The sequence below is a fragment of the Anguilla anguilla genome, chromosome 16 (genome assembly GCF_013347855.1).
Source record: "Anguilla anguilla isolate fAngAng1 chromosome 16, fAngAng1.pri, whole genome shotgun sequence".
Classification (NCBI taxonomy): domain Eukaryota; kingdom Metazoa; phylum Chordata; class Actinopteri; order Anguilliformes; family Anguillidae; genus Anguilla; species Anguilla anguilla.
Window position 1 is genome coordinate 25802447 of NC_049216.1, and position 15822 is coordinate 25818268.

General features: G+C 44.3%; 1 protein-coding gene across 2 annotated transcripts; it reads right to left on the reverse strand.

Annotated features, from left to right (window-relative positions):
* Positions 1 to 870: 870 nt before the first annotated feature.
* LOC118214723 (pyruvate kinase PKM-like) lies at positions 871 to 15822 on the reverse strand. Of its 2 annotated transcripts, none has more exons than XM_035394894.1 (11): positions 13376 to 13485; positions 11219 to 11403; positions 10894 to 10985; positions 7500 to 7631; positions 6811 to 6997; positions 6136 to 6406; positions 5411 to 5561; positions 5174 to 5326; positions 3570 to 3736; positions 2437 to 2618; positions 871 to 2106 (listed from the first exon to the last, which is right to left on the reverse strand). In XM_035394894.1, exons 1-11 carry the CDS (start codon positions 13468 to 13470, stop codon positions 2000 to 2002), a joined length of 1722 nt encoding a protein of 573 aa, XP_035250785.1. In that variant the 5' UTR covers positions 13471 to 13485; the 3' UTR covers positions 871 to 1999. The 2 variants fall into 2 exon arrangements, with proteins under 2 accessions (XP_035250785.1, XP_035250786.1); XM_035394895.1 differs by lacking the exon at positions 13376 to 13485 and adding an exon at positions 15718 to 15822 and having other exon boundaries at positions 2000 to 2106.

Below are 15822 nucleotides of genomic sequence, written 5' to 3' on the forward strand. Positions count from 1 at the left end.
CATATTCAGCATAGAAGGCTTTGAGCTGAATTTCACAAATAAATAAATGCTTTCATATAAATGCATTCCATTATAAATAATTAAGAACAGAGCATTAATGCTGGCTTTAAAATTTATGTCACTTAATTTTTCATTCATTTCATTATGTTGAACAAGTTTCAGAAATGTTTTAAAATTTGTAAATAGGCATTTAATTTTCAAATACAAATACCCTCAATATTTACAGGCAAATTACTGTTCTGGATATGCTGAACATTTCAGTCAGTATGCGTGTGATCTATTAAACTACAACTTTCAAGTTTGGTCAGTTTTGAGAGGCAAGCGAGACCTCAGATGTCACCCGAATGTAGATAATTAATGTTACTTTTGTCTTGCAAATGAAGACATTGTAAATGTATATTTCTAAAAGCAATATGCTGTTCCAGTAATGCAAATCTCCCCTTCAACGTTCTCCGCCAGGATCCAACAGGAATCTATAACTGAAGCCTAGTTAACGAAGCCCATGTTCAGAAAATGGCGTTCTCACACAGAGAAATAATATCAGTTTATAAAGACAGACATTTACAAAACGAATATAATTTACTGTATACCCAGAAACCATCTCATTTTACCTTCAACACTACACAAATACATGCAAAATATTGAATGAATGAATGAATGAACACCAATAGGGATAAAGATGCCTCAGACATGTATGTATTCATTTCCAGCACTAGGTTTAAAAGGAGAACGATACCTTGCAAATATTGCTTTTAAAAATGTCATTTTATTTAAGTATTTAAGTGACTTTTGTGAAAAATGTGTCGTATCTACGCCAAATACAGGCGAGTGTAGTGAGAAATGGAAACGCATAGAAAAACAGGTCAAAGGTCAGGTGCTCATCTCTTTTATTGATGGAAATCCAGTCATTCAGGAACACCCAGTGCACCAGATATATACAACCCATTTCCCATCAGTTATGATCAGACCTTTACACCAATCAGTCAGAAATGGGTGGAAAAAGAAGGATAGGCAGAGGAACAGAATTGAGCTTGAAAAGACGGGGAAGGTGGAACAAATAAACAGTGAAAGAAAGAGAAAGGGGCTGGCAAAAAAGAAAGAAAAATAACATCCATTTTCAGTGTACAATGTAACATCTTACAGAAAATGTAAATTAGATGCAAATAAATGCAAATTTACTTTCTTTTACTTTCCCTTCACTCACAGGAAATACACAGAAAGAAAATGATCATGGTCAAATCCATTATGGGCATCCAACAGTGACAGTTTCTCCTGAGTAAAAATAAAATAAAATGCATACATATATATAAAGCCATATTGACTGCCCATCATCCAATTTCACCATTCACTAAAGTCAAATATCATACAGAATGTAACACTGTTGACAGCGATTTGCTAACGCAACATTAAAATACAGCAGAGAGTGATGTTCAGATGCAGTCCATACAGTGCATAGCCTAAGGACAAACCAACTGGAACACACATGCTGCTCTGTTCAAGAGAAGGGCAGAATATTAATGCCCTGTTAAGAGGAGGGATTTGCTTTAAGAAGCTGCCATTTTGTCGCCTGACGAGCATTTGCAAACATCTGGAAGGTGTGGTGCGAGCAGCACTCTCTCCCTCTCTTCAAACAGAGCAGGCAGGGGTGAAGACAACCATCTGGACTGATTCACTGTGAGTGTTATTTACAGAGGAGCTTTTTTCTGAGAATAAATTGAGTTCCTGGCAGTGAGCACAGAGGAGTCCTGAAGACCGGGATACAGTGGAGAACACACCTGCATGAGGCATTCTGGAGTGTGGACAGTTTCTGTTCAATGGGTGAAGCCGCAGCCAAAGGCCCACTGCACGGGGCCCTGGGTTCCTTCGTTTGGATCGTCTGAAGTGTTGGGTGTATGAGTCAGCTGGCCACAGCAGTGAAGGGGCCCCCCACTGCTGGGCTGGGGGGGGCGCGGGGGGGATTAGGGGGAGGGGGAGGGTCGGCGTAGTCCTCTGGAGGGTTTTAAGGCACAAGGACGACGCGCATGGTGTTGGTGTAACCGGAGCCGGGGCGCCAGCCAGTCAGGACGATGACCACATCGCCAGACTTGAAGAACATGCGGGCCTTGCCTGAAAAAGACAGGAGCGTCAGTGCCTGAGCCGTGCAAACACGCAGCCATCACAGGCCCGGAGGCCACTGCATTAACTCAACAGTCAACATTTCTGCAAGATTGTGTGCATAGTCAAAGGATCAGCTGGTATAATGGCCAGCAAATGCCATGCGGGTGATTCAAAAAAGTGAGTCTCCCAAGAAGCTATCCACCATCGCGGCATAAATCTTGGACATGATCTATGATTTTTTTTGGCTTAACTCTTTTTCTGGTTTTTGCCACAGGAAACAAGCTTAAGTCTAGAGCGCTGGGGGGGTGTTGGGGTGGCGGATTCATCTGGCCGTCTTACCCATCTCCATGGCAAAGTTGACGCGAAGGTCGACGTCCTCGGCCCAGACGTCGTGGGCGGGCTTGTTGTACAGCACGGGGAAGATACCGCGATACAGATGGCTCTGCCTGGCTGTCTGCTCGTTACGGGTGACGGCAATGATGGGGGCACGGGGCCTGTACTTGGAGATCAGGTGGGCAGACCTGGGAGCAGAATTGAAACGGGTTACACCTCAGTGCTACCCGTGCAGCGACTGATCTGGAATCAGCCAGATACCTCTAGTGGAAGGGGCTTCTGAGCAAGTTTTTTTTAAACCTTTCACCACTTGTTAACAATGAACACGCATGAGGAAAGGACAACTTAAGACAGGTTCTCCTGTTATTAATTTACTGCTTAAATGCGTCAGGTAATTTACAGTTCTAGTAATGCTATGACCCATATGTAAAGCCTGCAATGATTTACAGAACATGTGTCAGGGCATAATTTTTTCAGTGTAGACAGAGCAGGACATGTTTCAGAACAGACTGGCCACTGTTCAGGGTATGAGCAGACACACCCACTCGCAGCCCATGGACAGCTGTGTGAGGGGTAAATATAGCATCAGGAATGTCAGAGTTCAGAGCGGGAAAGGTCAGGGGCTGTTTGTTTGATACACACAGACCTGCGGCTTTCACTCCTGTGCAGACCTGACCGTAAATGTGCCACTGTTTTTGGAGATAGAACAGCACAGTTTTGCAGGATTTCAAGCAATATAAAGACAAGCCAATTATACATGAAACTATTGTACCAAAAATGCCAATGCGGAGTGCTACTATACAGTCTATACCTGGGCTGCCCAACCCTGTTCCTGAATATCTGTCATCCTGTAGGTTTTCACTCCAACATTAAAACACACCTCATTCAACAGCAAAAGATCTTGCTGACTAGCGACTTAGTAGAATCAGGCATGCCAAATTAAGGTTGCAATGAAAACCTACAGGGTGGCAGATCTCTGGGAAGAGAGTTGGGCAGCCCTGGTCTATGCTATACAGCGCCATACAGCCGAGGTATCACAGGATGAAAGACATGAACAAAATCGTCATTCAGCAGCCATTTCACAGCCTGCATTGGCAGTGGAGTGAAAGGGAGGCGGGCTCTCCCTGGGGCAGGCCTACCTGCCGGTCTTGGTGAGCACAATGATGGCGCTGGCGCAGCACTTGAAGGAGGACTCCACGGCGCCGATGGCCACCGCCTCGGAGGGGTCGCGGGTCAGGTGGGTGGTGCGGCGGAGCTCCTCGAACACCTGCCTGTGGAACATGGCCGCCTCCGCTTCCCTGGCGATCTGAACGGGACAGCGCCACCAGGGGGGGTTAAGCTCTCTCGCACAATGCACCGTTTCACAAAGAGCCAGCTACACGCAGGGCACAGACCCTGCCTGTGCAGTACTCCTCCACCCCTACCCACAGCCACCCCACCACAGGCCCAAACCGTACCGCTGGCTGTGTAGGAATACGATCAATATTTTAAATGGAGTATATTTGAATGTTTGACTATTTAAATGCTTAGACAATAAATATATTTAAATTCCATATGAAGTAGTGGTAATTGTATGTTGTTCATTGCTAAACCCCATTGCTTACAAACAAGCCAACAAAAAGGTTCTTTCAGACATTTAAATACTGAGGGAATTTGTAATTTGTATAAGTGCTTAGAACTTGCTACGAGACTAAACAGCACAAAGAGGTCACTGCTCTGGAGGGCTCTGGTGAAGAAGAATAAGCCCTGTTTATACCAGTCTGCCTACCTGTGGGACCTGTGGGACAATGACTGCAGAAGCTAAGGCATTAAAGGAGGCCCATATGGCAGTGAAGGCAGGTGGGACATGGCTCTCAGCCGTGAGCAATCTGCACGGTCCAAGGCAAGACGCAACCAAACAGGCAGGCAAACGGACGGATGGACAGAAAGGCAGAGAAAAGAGAAAAGCCAGAAGAGTGGAAAAGAAATCATGCAAAGCAAGTTAGTCTCTGGTACCACTGGAGTTAGGAGAATAAATGCATTCAAATTCAAACTTTTCTATCATAGCATATATTTTACACAATTATGCAATCCAATGACACAAGATACATGCATATTTATCTGTTCAGTCTGAATCACAGTATCAAATAGCTGTAGCTGGTATCAGTATCTGTTAGTAAAGAACTGTTGGCAGGAGAACTAGTTTGACACACATAGCATGAGGAAGAGATAAGGCTGCCAGAGAAGTACAGTATGTGCTGGTATAGTGCCAGGCTGGGGTCTTAGACAGAATCCATTCACCAAAAAAGGATGACATCCATCCATTAACCATCCAACCACATTGCTGTGGAAACACATGTGTTACATTTTCAAAGCTTGCACAAAAGCCCCATATGCTGGACGCAAGGTCAACTGATCCGCCGTTGAGCATGTGCTGTGGGAGTGTTCACGCACAAGTCAGTGCCTTACAGATCACCATATAGGGTCAATGCAGAATGTACACATATGGGTGAACCTCAAAGTTTTTCCCTGTCAGGACAGGGGTTTCAGGAGCTTGCATTTGCCAAACTGGCCACAAAGAACACATACTATCAAAATATAAAACCAATACACTAAAGGCAAAATGCGAATAGTTAGTTCCAGTCCTGCAGATGACTAGCAGTCTCAGTCCCGTGACCATTTGGTCATATATAGACAGAGGTTAATGTTAATGGCGAATCTGGAGGGTTGCAGAGAGGCAGGAGCCAGTAGAGGGCGCTCTCACCTTGTGCTGTGTGCGCACTGCCTCCAGAGGGTAGTCTCCCTTGGCAGTCTCCCCGCTCAGCATGATGCAATCAGCACCGTCCAGCACGGCATTGGCCACGTCGCTGCCCTCGGCACGGGTTGGGCGGGGCTTCTTGATCATGCTCTCCAACATCTGTGGGGTAAAAGACCCAAATAAATCTGGGGCAAAGGACAAGAAACTGTGACATGTTGGCATCTTCTTCAGATGGACCCCTACCTGTGTGGCGCAGGTGATTGGCTTGCCAATCCTGTTGCAGCGGCCAGTCATCATCTTCTGGGCCAGGAAGACCTTCTCTGTGGGGATCTCAATACCCAGGTCTCCACGGGCCACCATGATGCCATCGCTAGCCTCCATGATCTCATCAAACCTGCAAAGAGGAAGGATGGTCCAGTTCAACCACCGCCCACACCTAGCTATTTCCCAGCCTGGTACAATACACAATTTATGACTGCAATTATGAACCGATGTATCATATGTATGCTAAATACGGTCATATCAGGCCCTTTGTATTATACCAGTTTACTAAATTAATTAAGTTTTCATTTAGCTCTACATATAGCAAAACATCTCAACAGTAAAAATAGTTAAAAACTCAAGGGGTCAATAGCAGTGTACTTAGATCGAGTATAAACTGCAGCTTTAAACCACTAGACCACAGAACTGCATTGCAATTGGAACGGTTATCCAAATCTGTGAAATAAGGATTAAATGTTCCAGTTGCAATGCAGTTATATGGTCTAGAAGTTTAAACTCCAGCTAAGCACAATGCAGTAGACTCAAATGTAATTAACCATAATATTGCGTTTGTATATATATATACATACATAAAAGTCGTCTTTTGATACAACATGAATGGCATTTAATAAAGATGAAGGTCAAAACAGTAAAATTGTCGTTCCTAAGGAGACACCCGTGGGAGGTGCTGATTGGCTGCTACAGACCTGCGCACACCCTCGTGGTTCTCCAGTTTGCTGATGATCTTGATGTCCTTGCCCTTGTCGCCCAGAACCTTCCTGACGGCATGCACGTCGGAAGCCTTGCGGATGAAGGAGGCGAACACCATGTCCACGCCCTGCTCCACGCCGAACTGCAGGTCCTGGATGTCCTTCTCGGAAACGGCGGGCAGGTCCACGGCGGCGCCGGGGAGGTTCACGCCCTTCTTGCTGCCGAGCAAACCGCCGTTCTCAATCTCGCAGTCCAGGTAGTCGGAACCTGCGGATGCCCGGAATGGCGGACAGATGTTAAGCTAAAGGCGTAGCGTTGAGGTCGAGAAAAGGGGGAAAATGCATGTCCTTTTACTATAATAAGCCAACAGAGGTTCTAGGACATTCTCTGCATATGTCATTGTCAGAGGTCTTCAACAACTTCACTCACAGATGCAAGGTTTATAAGTCTCAAGCAAAAAAAAGTCAGACTGAAATTACAAACTGGCTTTCATTGAGGACAAGCAGTAAGAACATGTCTTTGCCCTTGGTCTTCTGGCCTCCATATGAACTGATGTTCTTTTCGAAGTTACTAGCCTTTTCTTCTTCAATCGTATTTTACTGAGCTGTAGATTTTGTATGTTGTGTTACTAAAAAGAAAACGCTTCACAAAGAAAAGCTTGTTGCACTCACCGACCTCTCTGACCTTGAGTGACATCAGACCATCATCAATGTATATGTGACTTCCGACCTGGACCACCTTGGTGATGTTCTTGTAGTCAAGCCACAGAGTTTCCTCATCACAGTTGTCCTTGTAGCTGTCGTCCAGGGTGAGTTTGATCATGTGCCCCTTCTTCAGCTCAACCTCAGCAGTGCCACTCTGAGGGTCATAGCAAACAGTTAGCAGAGAGATTGCAAACTCCCACAGACCCTTATAGATTACCAGTTTAATGAGTCAAATTACATTACATTACATTACAGGCATTTAGCAGACGCTCTTATCCAGAGCGACATACACATAGCAATTTTTACATTGTATCCATTTATACAGCTGGATATGTACTGAAGCAATTCGGGTTAAGTACCGTGCTCAAGGGTGCAACGGCAGTTTCCTACCCAGGAATCGAACCTATGGCCTTTCGGTCACAAGCCCAGTTCCTTACCCACTGTGCTACACTGATCTTTACAAACATTTGTCACATTGGACTCAGGATAAAACGGACAGAATTAAAAACAAACCTTGTTGTGAAAACAGTGTTGGTATTTCTGAAAGATTACTAAAAGATTTGGTGGAAAAGTTTCACTGGACCCACTGAAGTGTGTTAAAATGGGACTGCATCTGATCTGCGCTATTCTGGTTAAATGAAAGGAAATGGACTTACTCCCTGGATGAGTCCAGTCCTGATCTCTGGCCCCTTGGTGTCCAGGGCAATGCCCACAGGTCTGTAATGGATGCTGCCGGGCTGGAAGCTCTCAGTTGCCTCACGCACGTTCTTGATGGTTTCGGCATGGTACTGTGGAGGGGGGTAGAGGGGAGTGGGGGTTACTGACACACTCATTCTGCTGTATAAAAATCACTCCCAGCAATGGAAGCGAGCTTCTCACAGTTTCATTCTACTGCTGTTGCATATGAACCCAAAGCACTGTAGAGATAAGGACTCGATACCAAGCGGTATAAAAATGCCCACGTCACAGGTGAGGCGGCCGTGGTTAAATACTCATGCAAGTCAAGGAAAGTAGGCAACGCACAGCCAGGTTGAATAAGGCTTTTGAAAGAGTGTTTTTTTTTTTTGTTTAAATAATTCTGTAAAATGGCAGCGGAAGCCCTGTAGAAGGAAGAGACGGCAGTAGCGGCACGTCTCAGAGCTTCAGACGTGGAGCCGCTCGGCGGGGCGAGGTCGGCGGACAGCGCACCGTGACGGGGACTACAGGCCCAGATAACGCGCACACACACACACACACACACACACACAATACACGAGGAACCTGTGGTCGTAAACGTGGGAAAACCCAGGCTGAAGTCAAGGCCGTCTAGACGTGAGGAATGAGGTCACAAAGCCACGCACTGCACAGCAACACGGGAAAGAAAAGAACACAGCTACGGCTCTGGCCGTAGGTCTTTAGGAGAGTTCTGGCTGTACACAATAGCACACAGAAGGAGAAAGATCCTCTTAGGCGGGGATACTACTATATATGTAAAATTTCCATTGGAAATATATAGTTTAACGTAAAAAGAGAACATGGGCCACTTCAACAAGTGTACGAAATTGAAACTGGTCTTTAGACTATGGACGAAAAGGCTAGGCAAGGCACCTGACACTAGCCTACTATCCTGACAGTTCCTTTCACACCCTAAAAATTAACCTAGTAATAAATAAGATAAACATTTATGAAAGACACCACCACCATCCTGCTTGAAAACTCAATTCAACACTGAGCACCAAACTTTTGCTGAAGAGTCAAAAAGAAAGACTTTGTAGATCCATAAACAATCATACAATGTTAAAAGTAGGGACACCCTGATAAAATATCGTCAGGTATTAACAGGACTATTTAGAATTCAAATGCATGAGTAAACAAAAGTTTATCATTACCATTAGCCTGTTTATGAGGAAACTGTGGTGGGCTGAATGGCCATACTTCCTGCTTCCTACAAACAAATTTACTCTTCTGAACATACAAATAAAATCATGCACAAATAATAAAAAATAATGCATTGTAGGAGCACACAATGCTGCCACTCAATCTGTCGGCAAATGATCAATTTGCCGCAGACGATGGAAGCATCATACAGCGTGCACTCTTTCCTACGCATAGCTTCGATATGCTCCAAGTCATTGCATCACTCGCACCGCCAGTGTGGGTCTTGGCACCAGGCCTGTGATGTATGGACTTAATACAGAGTAGATGTGGATAGGTCTGAAAATGCCATGTAATGCATAAGCCTTCTATTCTAGAGGCAGATTAGGTTTCAGAATGTCAGGGTGCCATTTCTGCGGCCTATAAATAAACTGGAGGGGAAGACCCTGCCCTTTCAGGAGCGCAGTCGAGCAGGTGATCACGATTAAATATCCAGACGGGAGTGCAGTGCAAAAAAGTTCAGCATGATCATGAACAGACCTAAAAGATAGTCTGCTTAAATGAACCTAGAAATTTATTTTAATTCATGCAGCACCATGCTACATTGAAGTAATGCCCAGGATCAAAACCACAGAAAGAAAACCGTTTTATCCAAAGAGCTCCCCTCAGGAGAATATGTGATGGCAGATTCATAAGCTGGTCATTATAAAACAACTGAACAAACCCGTACTTTCCTCTTAACTTTAAGCGACAAATGAACAGATAATGAATCCTCAAATAAGCACCAAACATGTGGGAAGAGAGTTCTTGATATAAACTCGATATAAGATACAATATGCACATAAATTACCTTTGCAGCCAAAGCTGCAAATAATTGATGTAGTGCACTATAGGGAATGCACTCACCTATAAAAAAGTATTATGCTATTTTTAATAATTCATCCATGATTTGTTGTTTCTTGGACAATCATTCGTTAGGCTGCCTGTGGACCAATAGATGCATCATGAATTATTCAAAAACAGCCCAATTCTTTTTTGTTGTTGTTATGTCTGGGGAGTGCACTACAAACTCTCTCAACAACATATGCATCACACAATGCATTTAAATATATACATACTTTAAAGCAGTGCTCATTTTAACACTTGATGTTAAGGAAAAAGGGTACTGTGGATGGATGCGAGCAGGGCCCATGTCTTTGCATGACTCCTCATGAGCTAGAGCCAAGAGGCAGCAAAGTGAAAGGGCAGACTCCGCCCTTTCTGTCCCTCCACAGGCACCTCCCTCAGGAAAAAAAGTGAGTGCTGGAAGGTGCAGATAGGAAGTATTTATAGCAGTGCAAGTGACTGAGAGATTAGGTTTCGCCTGCCCTTCGATGACTGTGTGGCTAACCTTTGATCTCCCCCACAAAAAAACATTTTCTTAGCAGTTCATCTTGTTCTCTGTGCATAATAATTATGACTACATTGGCACACCAAAAAAAAAAAAAAAAAGCCTGCACACTGACCATTATATTCTGCTTTAGTTAAATGGTCTGTGCTGTAGTTCATTTTGACCTAGCTAGGGTCTTCATTACACACTTGTTTAAAAAGCAAAGTGCTTCCACGCAGCCCGTAGCTGCACAAAATGTTAACCACTACAGCTACACCTTTGCTTCTATGATCGTCCAAGAAACAGACTAGCTAGACTTCCAGCACCATACCATTTCACTAACAGCAAAGGACACCTTGTTCCAGCTTATCTATACCAAGTCAAATGACACAGCAATAAAGATAAAAAAATAAAAATGCACGCGAGGATGATGCTAATGCTATATACATAAATAATTAAACTGACATTCAAAATAAAATGAATACAGCCCTTCTGCATAAGGTCAGAGATTAAAATACACAAAAGTGTCACTTGATACAGAGCCATGTGAGAAAGGTAAAAAGGCATGACTTTTAAAGGAAAGTTCATTGGGTCAGAGCCCCTGCTTCGGCCACAGACTGCCAGGGTGTTGCACAAGGGCATGGTCAGCTGCGGACAACAGGCTTCGCGGCTTCTGGAGGGCAGCAGGGATCATCTTACAGGCACCGGACAAGGGGAATGTCACAATGAGGACAGTGACATTTAAGGAGGGAAACTAAAGACGTGTTGCTGCGACCAGGCTGGGAGAACGGGTGAGCCCAATCCATTCGCCATGTGTCCAGACTCACCTCATGGGTGCCGTGAGAGAAGTTCATACGCGCAATGTTCATTCCGGCCTTTATCATCTCCTTCAGCGTCTCAACGGAACGAGAAGCAGGTCCTGGGCAGGTAGGGGAAAAGGGGGAGATTGGGAACTGGCAAAACACGCGGACATCACGAGAGGATTTCGCACAAGGCTACGGAGTGCAGTGGGACACTTGCATGTATCAACCCGTTGCTATGTGTACGTAAACACATAAGTACGGTTACCCAGCTGTGAATGTGAAGCTGGAGCATTACGTGTCTGATGGTTGTGAGAGGGAGGGAGATGAGGGGAAAGACAGCAGCCCTAACCGATGGTGCAGATGATGCCGGTGTTGCGAGCGACGGTGGGCTCGGAGTCGATGTCCAGCAGGCACATGTGCTCTAGGAAGGTGTCGGCCATGGCAGCATTCAGCTGCTGCGTCTGGATGAAGGCAGAGCCCATGTCTTGAGTCTTGGTCTGAGGCATGATGGGAGCGGTGTCAGCTGGAAACGTCCTGTGGGGGGGAGAGGAGAGAGGAGGATCAACATGGCGCAGACATTCGCGTGCATCGCTCCATAAAGCTTTCACATTATCACAGCGGTGTGTACCCAAGCGATTACACAGAGATGAGACTCTACAAGATCTTCAGGTTGCTGACAACCTCACTTCAACTGTCTGCAGTGCTTTCCAATGAACCATCTCCAAACCTAGAGACATTTCCTAGATCTTCAAGTTAACGATTCCCATTCAGAAAACTTGACTACGGAAAAAAACGAACCACTGAATGGAAGAGACAGTCAGCTAACAAAGCAATTGACTGGGTATTCTGTTTGCCCTCTCTCTCATCCACTCATGACCCACCCTTGGCAACCGCAGGAGAGTGCTTCCTATCCTCCTACGTCATATCGTACTTTGCAGTACCGTACTTCCTTACTGTTCCCGTGGAAGGCTACCAGGCATCAGGAGCTTCCATGCTATACAAGGTTATTTCAGCTAATTTATTATAAAACAGGAAGTGGTCACTCCAAAGAACGACAAATTTTTTAAAAATTTAAAAAAAACCTCCTGCCATCCTACACAAAGCTACAAAGCTCCAATTGAAACGAAGTGTATATATTTTAGAAAAAATAAATAAATCAACAAATTAAGATTTGAATTACATATCCACAACAATTTCAGAAACACTGGAATGATCGTGGATCATGGGCCCTTGGTAGAGCAGCTCTGAAGAGGGAGGGAGCAGTACTCATACACAACCACTGTTGTATTTGTACTAAATGTCCATGTGAATTTTGGGTACTCAGAAGATGGGGAAGTAAATACTTAGAGAGCTGGTGAGTCAAGCCATTTTTAGTAGCATTTAGGACCACAAATCTGGCATATTACCAAATTAATACTGGAGAAAAATAATGCATTTTGCTTTTTGTAAAATGAAAGTTTTTTTAGATTTGTACATTTTCTGTGACTTTAAGGGCAGTGGGGCAATTTCCAATACTTTTTTTTTTATGATGCTTCATGATTAAAGATTTATGGATTCATGGAAGCCTTTCCATATCCATGTCCTATCCATTCCACACTCTGAACAGGGCCAAATGGAGACTGTAAGAGAAGAGTTCCTGCATGTTCCCAATGGAAAAGAACACAAGTACTGGTCATGTCAGCCTCTCCATCTCTCCTTTCAGTTGTGCTCTTTTGACCCGGCCTCTAGACAAGCAACACCACCACTGACATGACCCCACACTGGAGCTGAATTCATCCACTGGGATGGCAGGCTTGTCATACATCCCAATGCAAGTGATCACAGCCCATAAACTGGTCTCAGTATTTTATTCACTGTTAAGCAGTGGTTTCTCTTGAGAGTATTACATACTGTAGTTTACAACCAAATAGTAGGCCTATGTATTTTTTGTTGTTAGTAGACAACAGTATAGTTGACTCCATGTTGTCTGAAAAAAAAAAACTGATGCCCGTAAAAAAATAAATAAAATAAAAACTGATGGGCAGGAACCCACAAAGATGGGGACCCCTAAAAATCTTACGTGAATTTCAACAGCACTTGGAACAAAATAAAATTCAGCAATACAAACCACTGATTCTTCAATGAGTCAACAGGCTGAGGGGTGATCTGCACAAGACACATTCTGAAGGTCACAGGTTTTTCAACAGAAACTCCCCACCATTCATGAACTAAGCCCTCAGATCTGACCCTGTGACCCAACATGCTGAACCCCCAGTCCAACGTGTGCTGCTAGCTTGACCTCAGCATGTCTCAAGTTTGTGCCAGCAGGGATGAGACCCCTCTCTATTGCAGTGCTGTGCATGGTAACAGTACGCCTTCTCTTGCACAGGCACCACAAAGTGCACAGCTATTTGCCTACGCATTGAAAGCATACCCCCAGTCAAGGCTTTGGTTACACGAGTAAAATCCAACCTATAGTCGTGACAGTTGTGGAGCTCATTCAGGCTTGTCCAACTGCCATACATACCCAAGAACGCTTCCGCTTCCCCTTGCCCTTGCCACATACAGGAACTTCACTGCCAATGATCTCCCCAAGAACCGCAGAGTGTGTGATGCCCACATCACACAAAATATATGGGACCAGAAGCTGCTCCACTGGACTAACTGCTAATCAGCCCCTACAGGTCACTGCCATGCCGACAGGAATAGATTGTCCCTTCATTATAGGCATTTCGCTGGGGTTAAGCTGGGAATGACACACTGCTCTTATACAGGCGTCCACCCAGACGTTCCAGCCACACACTATGGGGAGACCTTCGAGCTAGCCTGTGTTGTGCAACATCAACAGCCCATTTAACACCACCCAACTCCATGCATGTACACTATAACTGTGTGAGGAACGGAGCGAGGAGTGCTTAAAAGACATTTCCACAGCCGGTTCTGAAACATGTAGCCTATAGACTACAAAAATGGAAAAACACCACTTCCCGCTCAATTCACTATATTGCAATGCATTTCACAGCTTCCCATACAAACTGAATAAAAGGTGGATTTCTAAAAATCTTCCAACCACAGACTCCTCTGTACTGAAATAAAGCCAACAGGCATGCCAGAGTCAGTGCTTAATTTCATTTTTGTGACTGAGGGCAGAAGTCATGCTGCGCAGAGTGGCAGGGCATGCTGTGCATGCAACTGAGCCTACGCCTTTTGCGCTCAGATGGTAAAAAACTACCCCCTGTGGCAGCACAGGTCTCCACCCCATGGATCATGTTTCCCTTTTGAGAACGTTTCATGACAGTGACAGTAACATTGGCAGATACACTGAGTTCCAAACCTTTGCTCTTCTCAGGGACTTATTCACAGAGTTTAAAATATTCAACCATTAGTGTGTAGAAATGGGTTTCGTATTTCAAAATTGGTACGAGAATGAACTCCATAGAGAACATTCAAAAGAGATGAAGAAACAATATCTGTTAACACTACATAGTTAAAAATAATCTCTCACCAAAGACACTGCAGAGCAGTCAGTTACTAGATGCGAGAGGCAGGAATAGACCTACACCCTGGACAGGTCAGCAATCCATCATAGGGCACACACACCATTCAGGCACACATTCATACCTACGGGCAACCTGGACTCTCCAATTAACTGAACCTGCATGTCTTTGGACTGTCCACTGTTTTCCACTGCATCACTGTGCTGCCCCGTGTCATGTAGTGACCATCCCAACTCAAACGAACAGCATGTTTTAACTTTGAAGTTAGTATTACGGCTTGCAGTATGGGCCACAAGAGCAAGTCAAAAATATGGTGACAAATATCATTTAAATTCTTTCCTTGATGAAAAAAAACACAAGCTAAAGGTCAGATCAAATTTCATTTTAGCTATTTGGCACCAGTACCTTATTATGACCAACCAGCAAATGTATAACATTTTAAAAGGACATAGGTTATATAAATGCACATGGTTTGAACTTGCGGTTTAAATTCACTTAACACTATGTCCACAAGGAATGCAGAGCTCATATTTTAGAAGCCACAATGTTAATAATGGTTTTATTGAGGAAACATGACCGTAAACCTAGTCCAATGTCCAAATATTGTCCTGAAATATAATTTAGTCGTTTAAAAATTTTCCCCTTATTCAGTTGGTATAGCAGAAAGCATTTTGGAACCTTTGAAATCCACAAGAAAGGTAGTCAGTGTTGCATTTAAGGAAGTTGGATCCAAGCATAAATAAGGCCATATTTCCTTTTTGGTACCTTTTTAAACATACAAAATGATGCACCCTTAAAATTAAGCATTACTTCAAGCAAACATATAGGCTATAGGTGCAATCCAATGTAGTTAACGGAGTGTCATGGGGCCAGTACCCTCTTTAATACGGAGGGCAGGGACAGTCTATACCTTGGTAGCTATTACAAGGTAGTTTATTAAATTAGCTACCTGTGGTACCACACGTTCCATATCGACTGCCTGGAATATAGGTAACTGAAAGTAACTACGGGTTGACGATATTCCTGATGACAACTTCTTGCATTAGTTATTGGAAATGTACTAGATCCAAAGTTACTCTCACGTTGTTAGTGTCGACAGGAAGGGGTTCTTGCTCATGCATGATAAACACGAAGAATGACAAACACATCCAATCTATACATCTCCACTGTGACAAGCAAACTTTGAAAGCTGTCGAGCTACTAAGTTACAGCAATAGCGTGTAGTGTAGAACAGGCGAAATGCCACTCAATATGCAGTCTGATTTAAACCCCTATCTTAAAATGCTGTAGTTCGGAGAGGTCAGTGCAGCCAATGAATCATCCATTCAATCCGTTCACCTATGTACGGCCTAAGCATTCAGACACCACTCACCTTGTCGCGATGAACGACTGCGGAGACTGATGCGCTCAGCTCACGGCCACCGGCTCAAGGTGATTCCCCCAAGTTTACCGGAACTACTTTTCAAAGAGAACACAG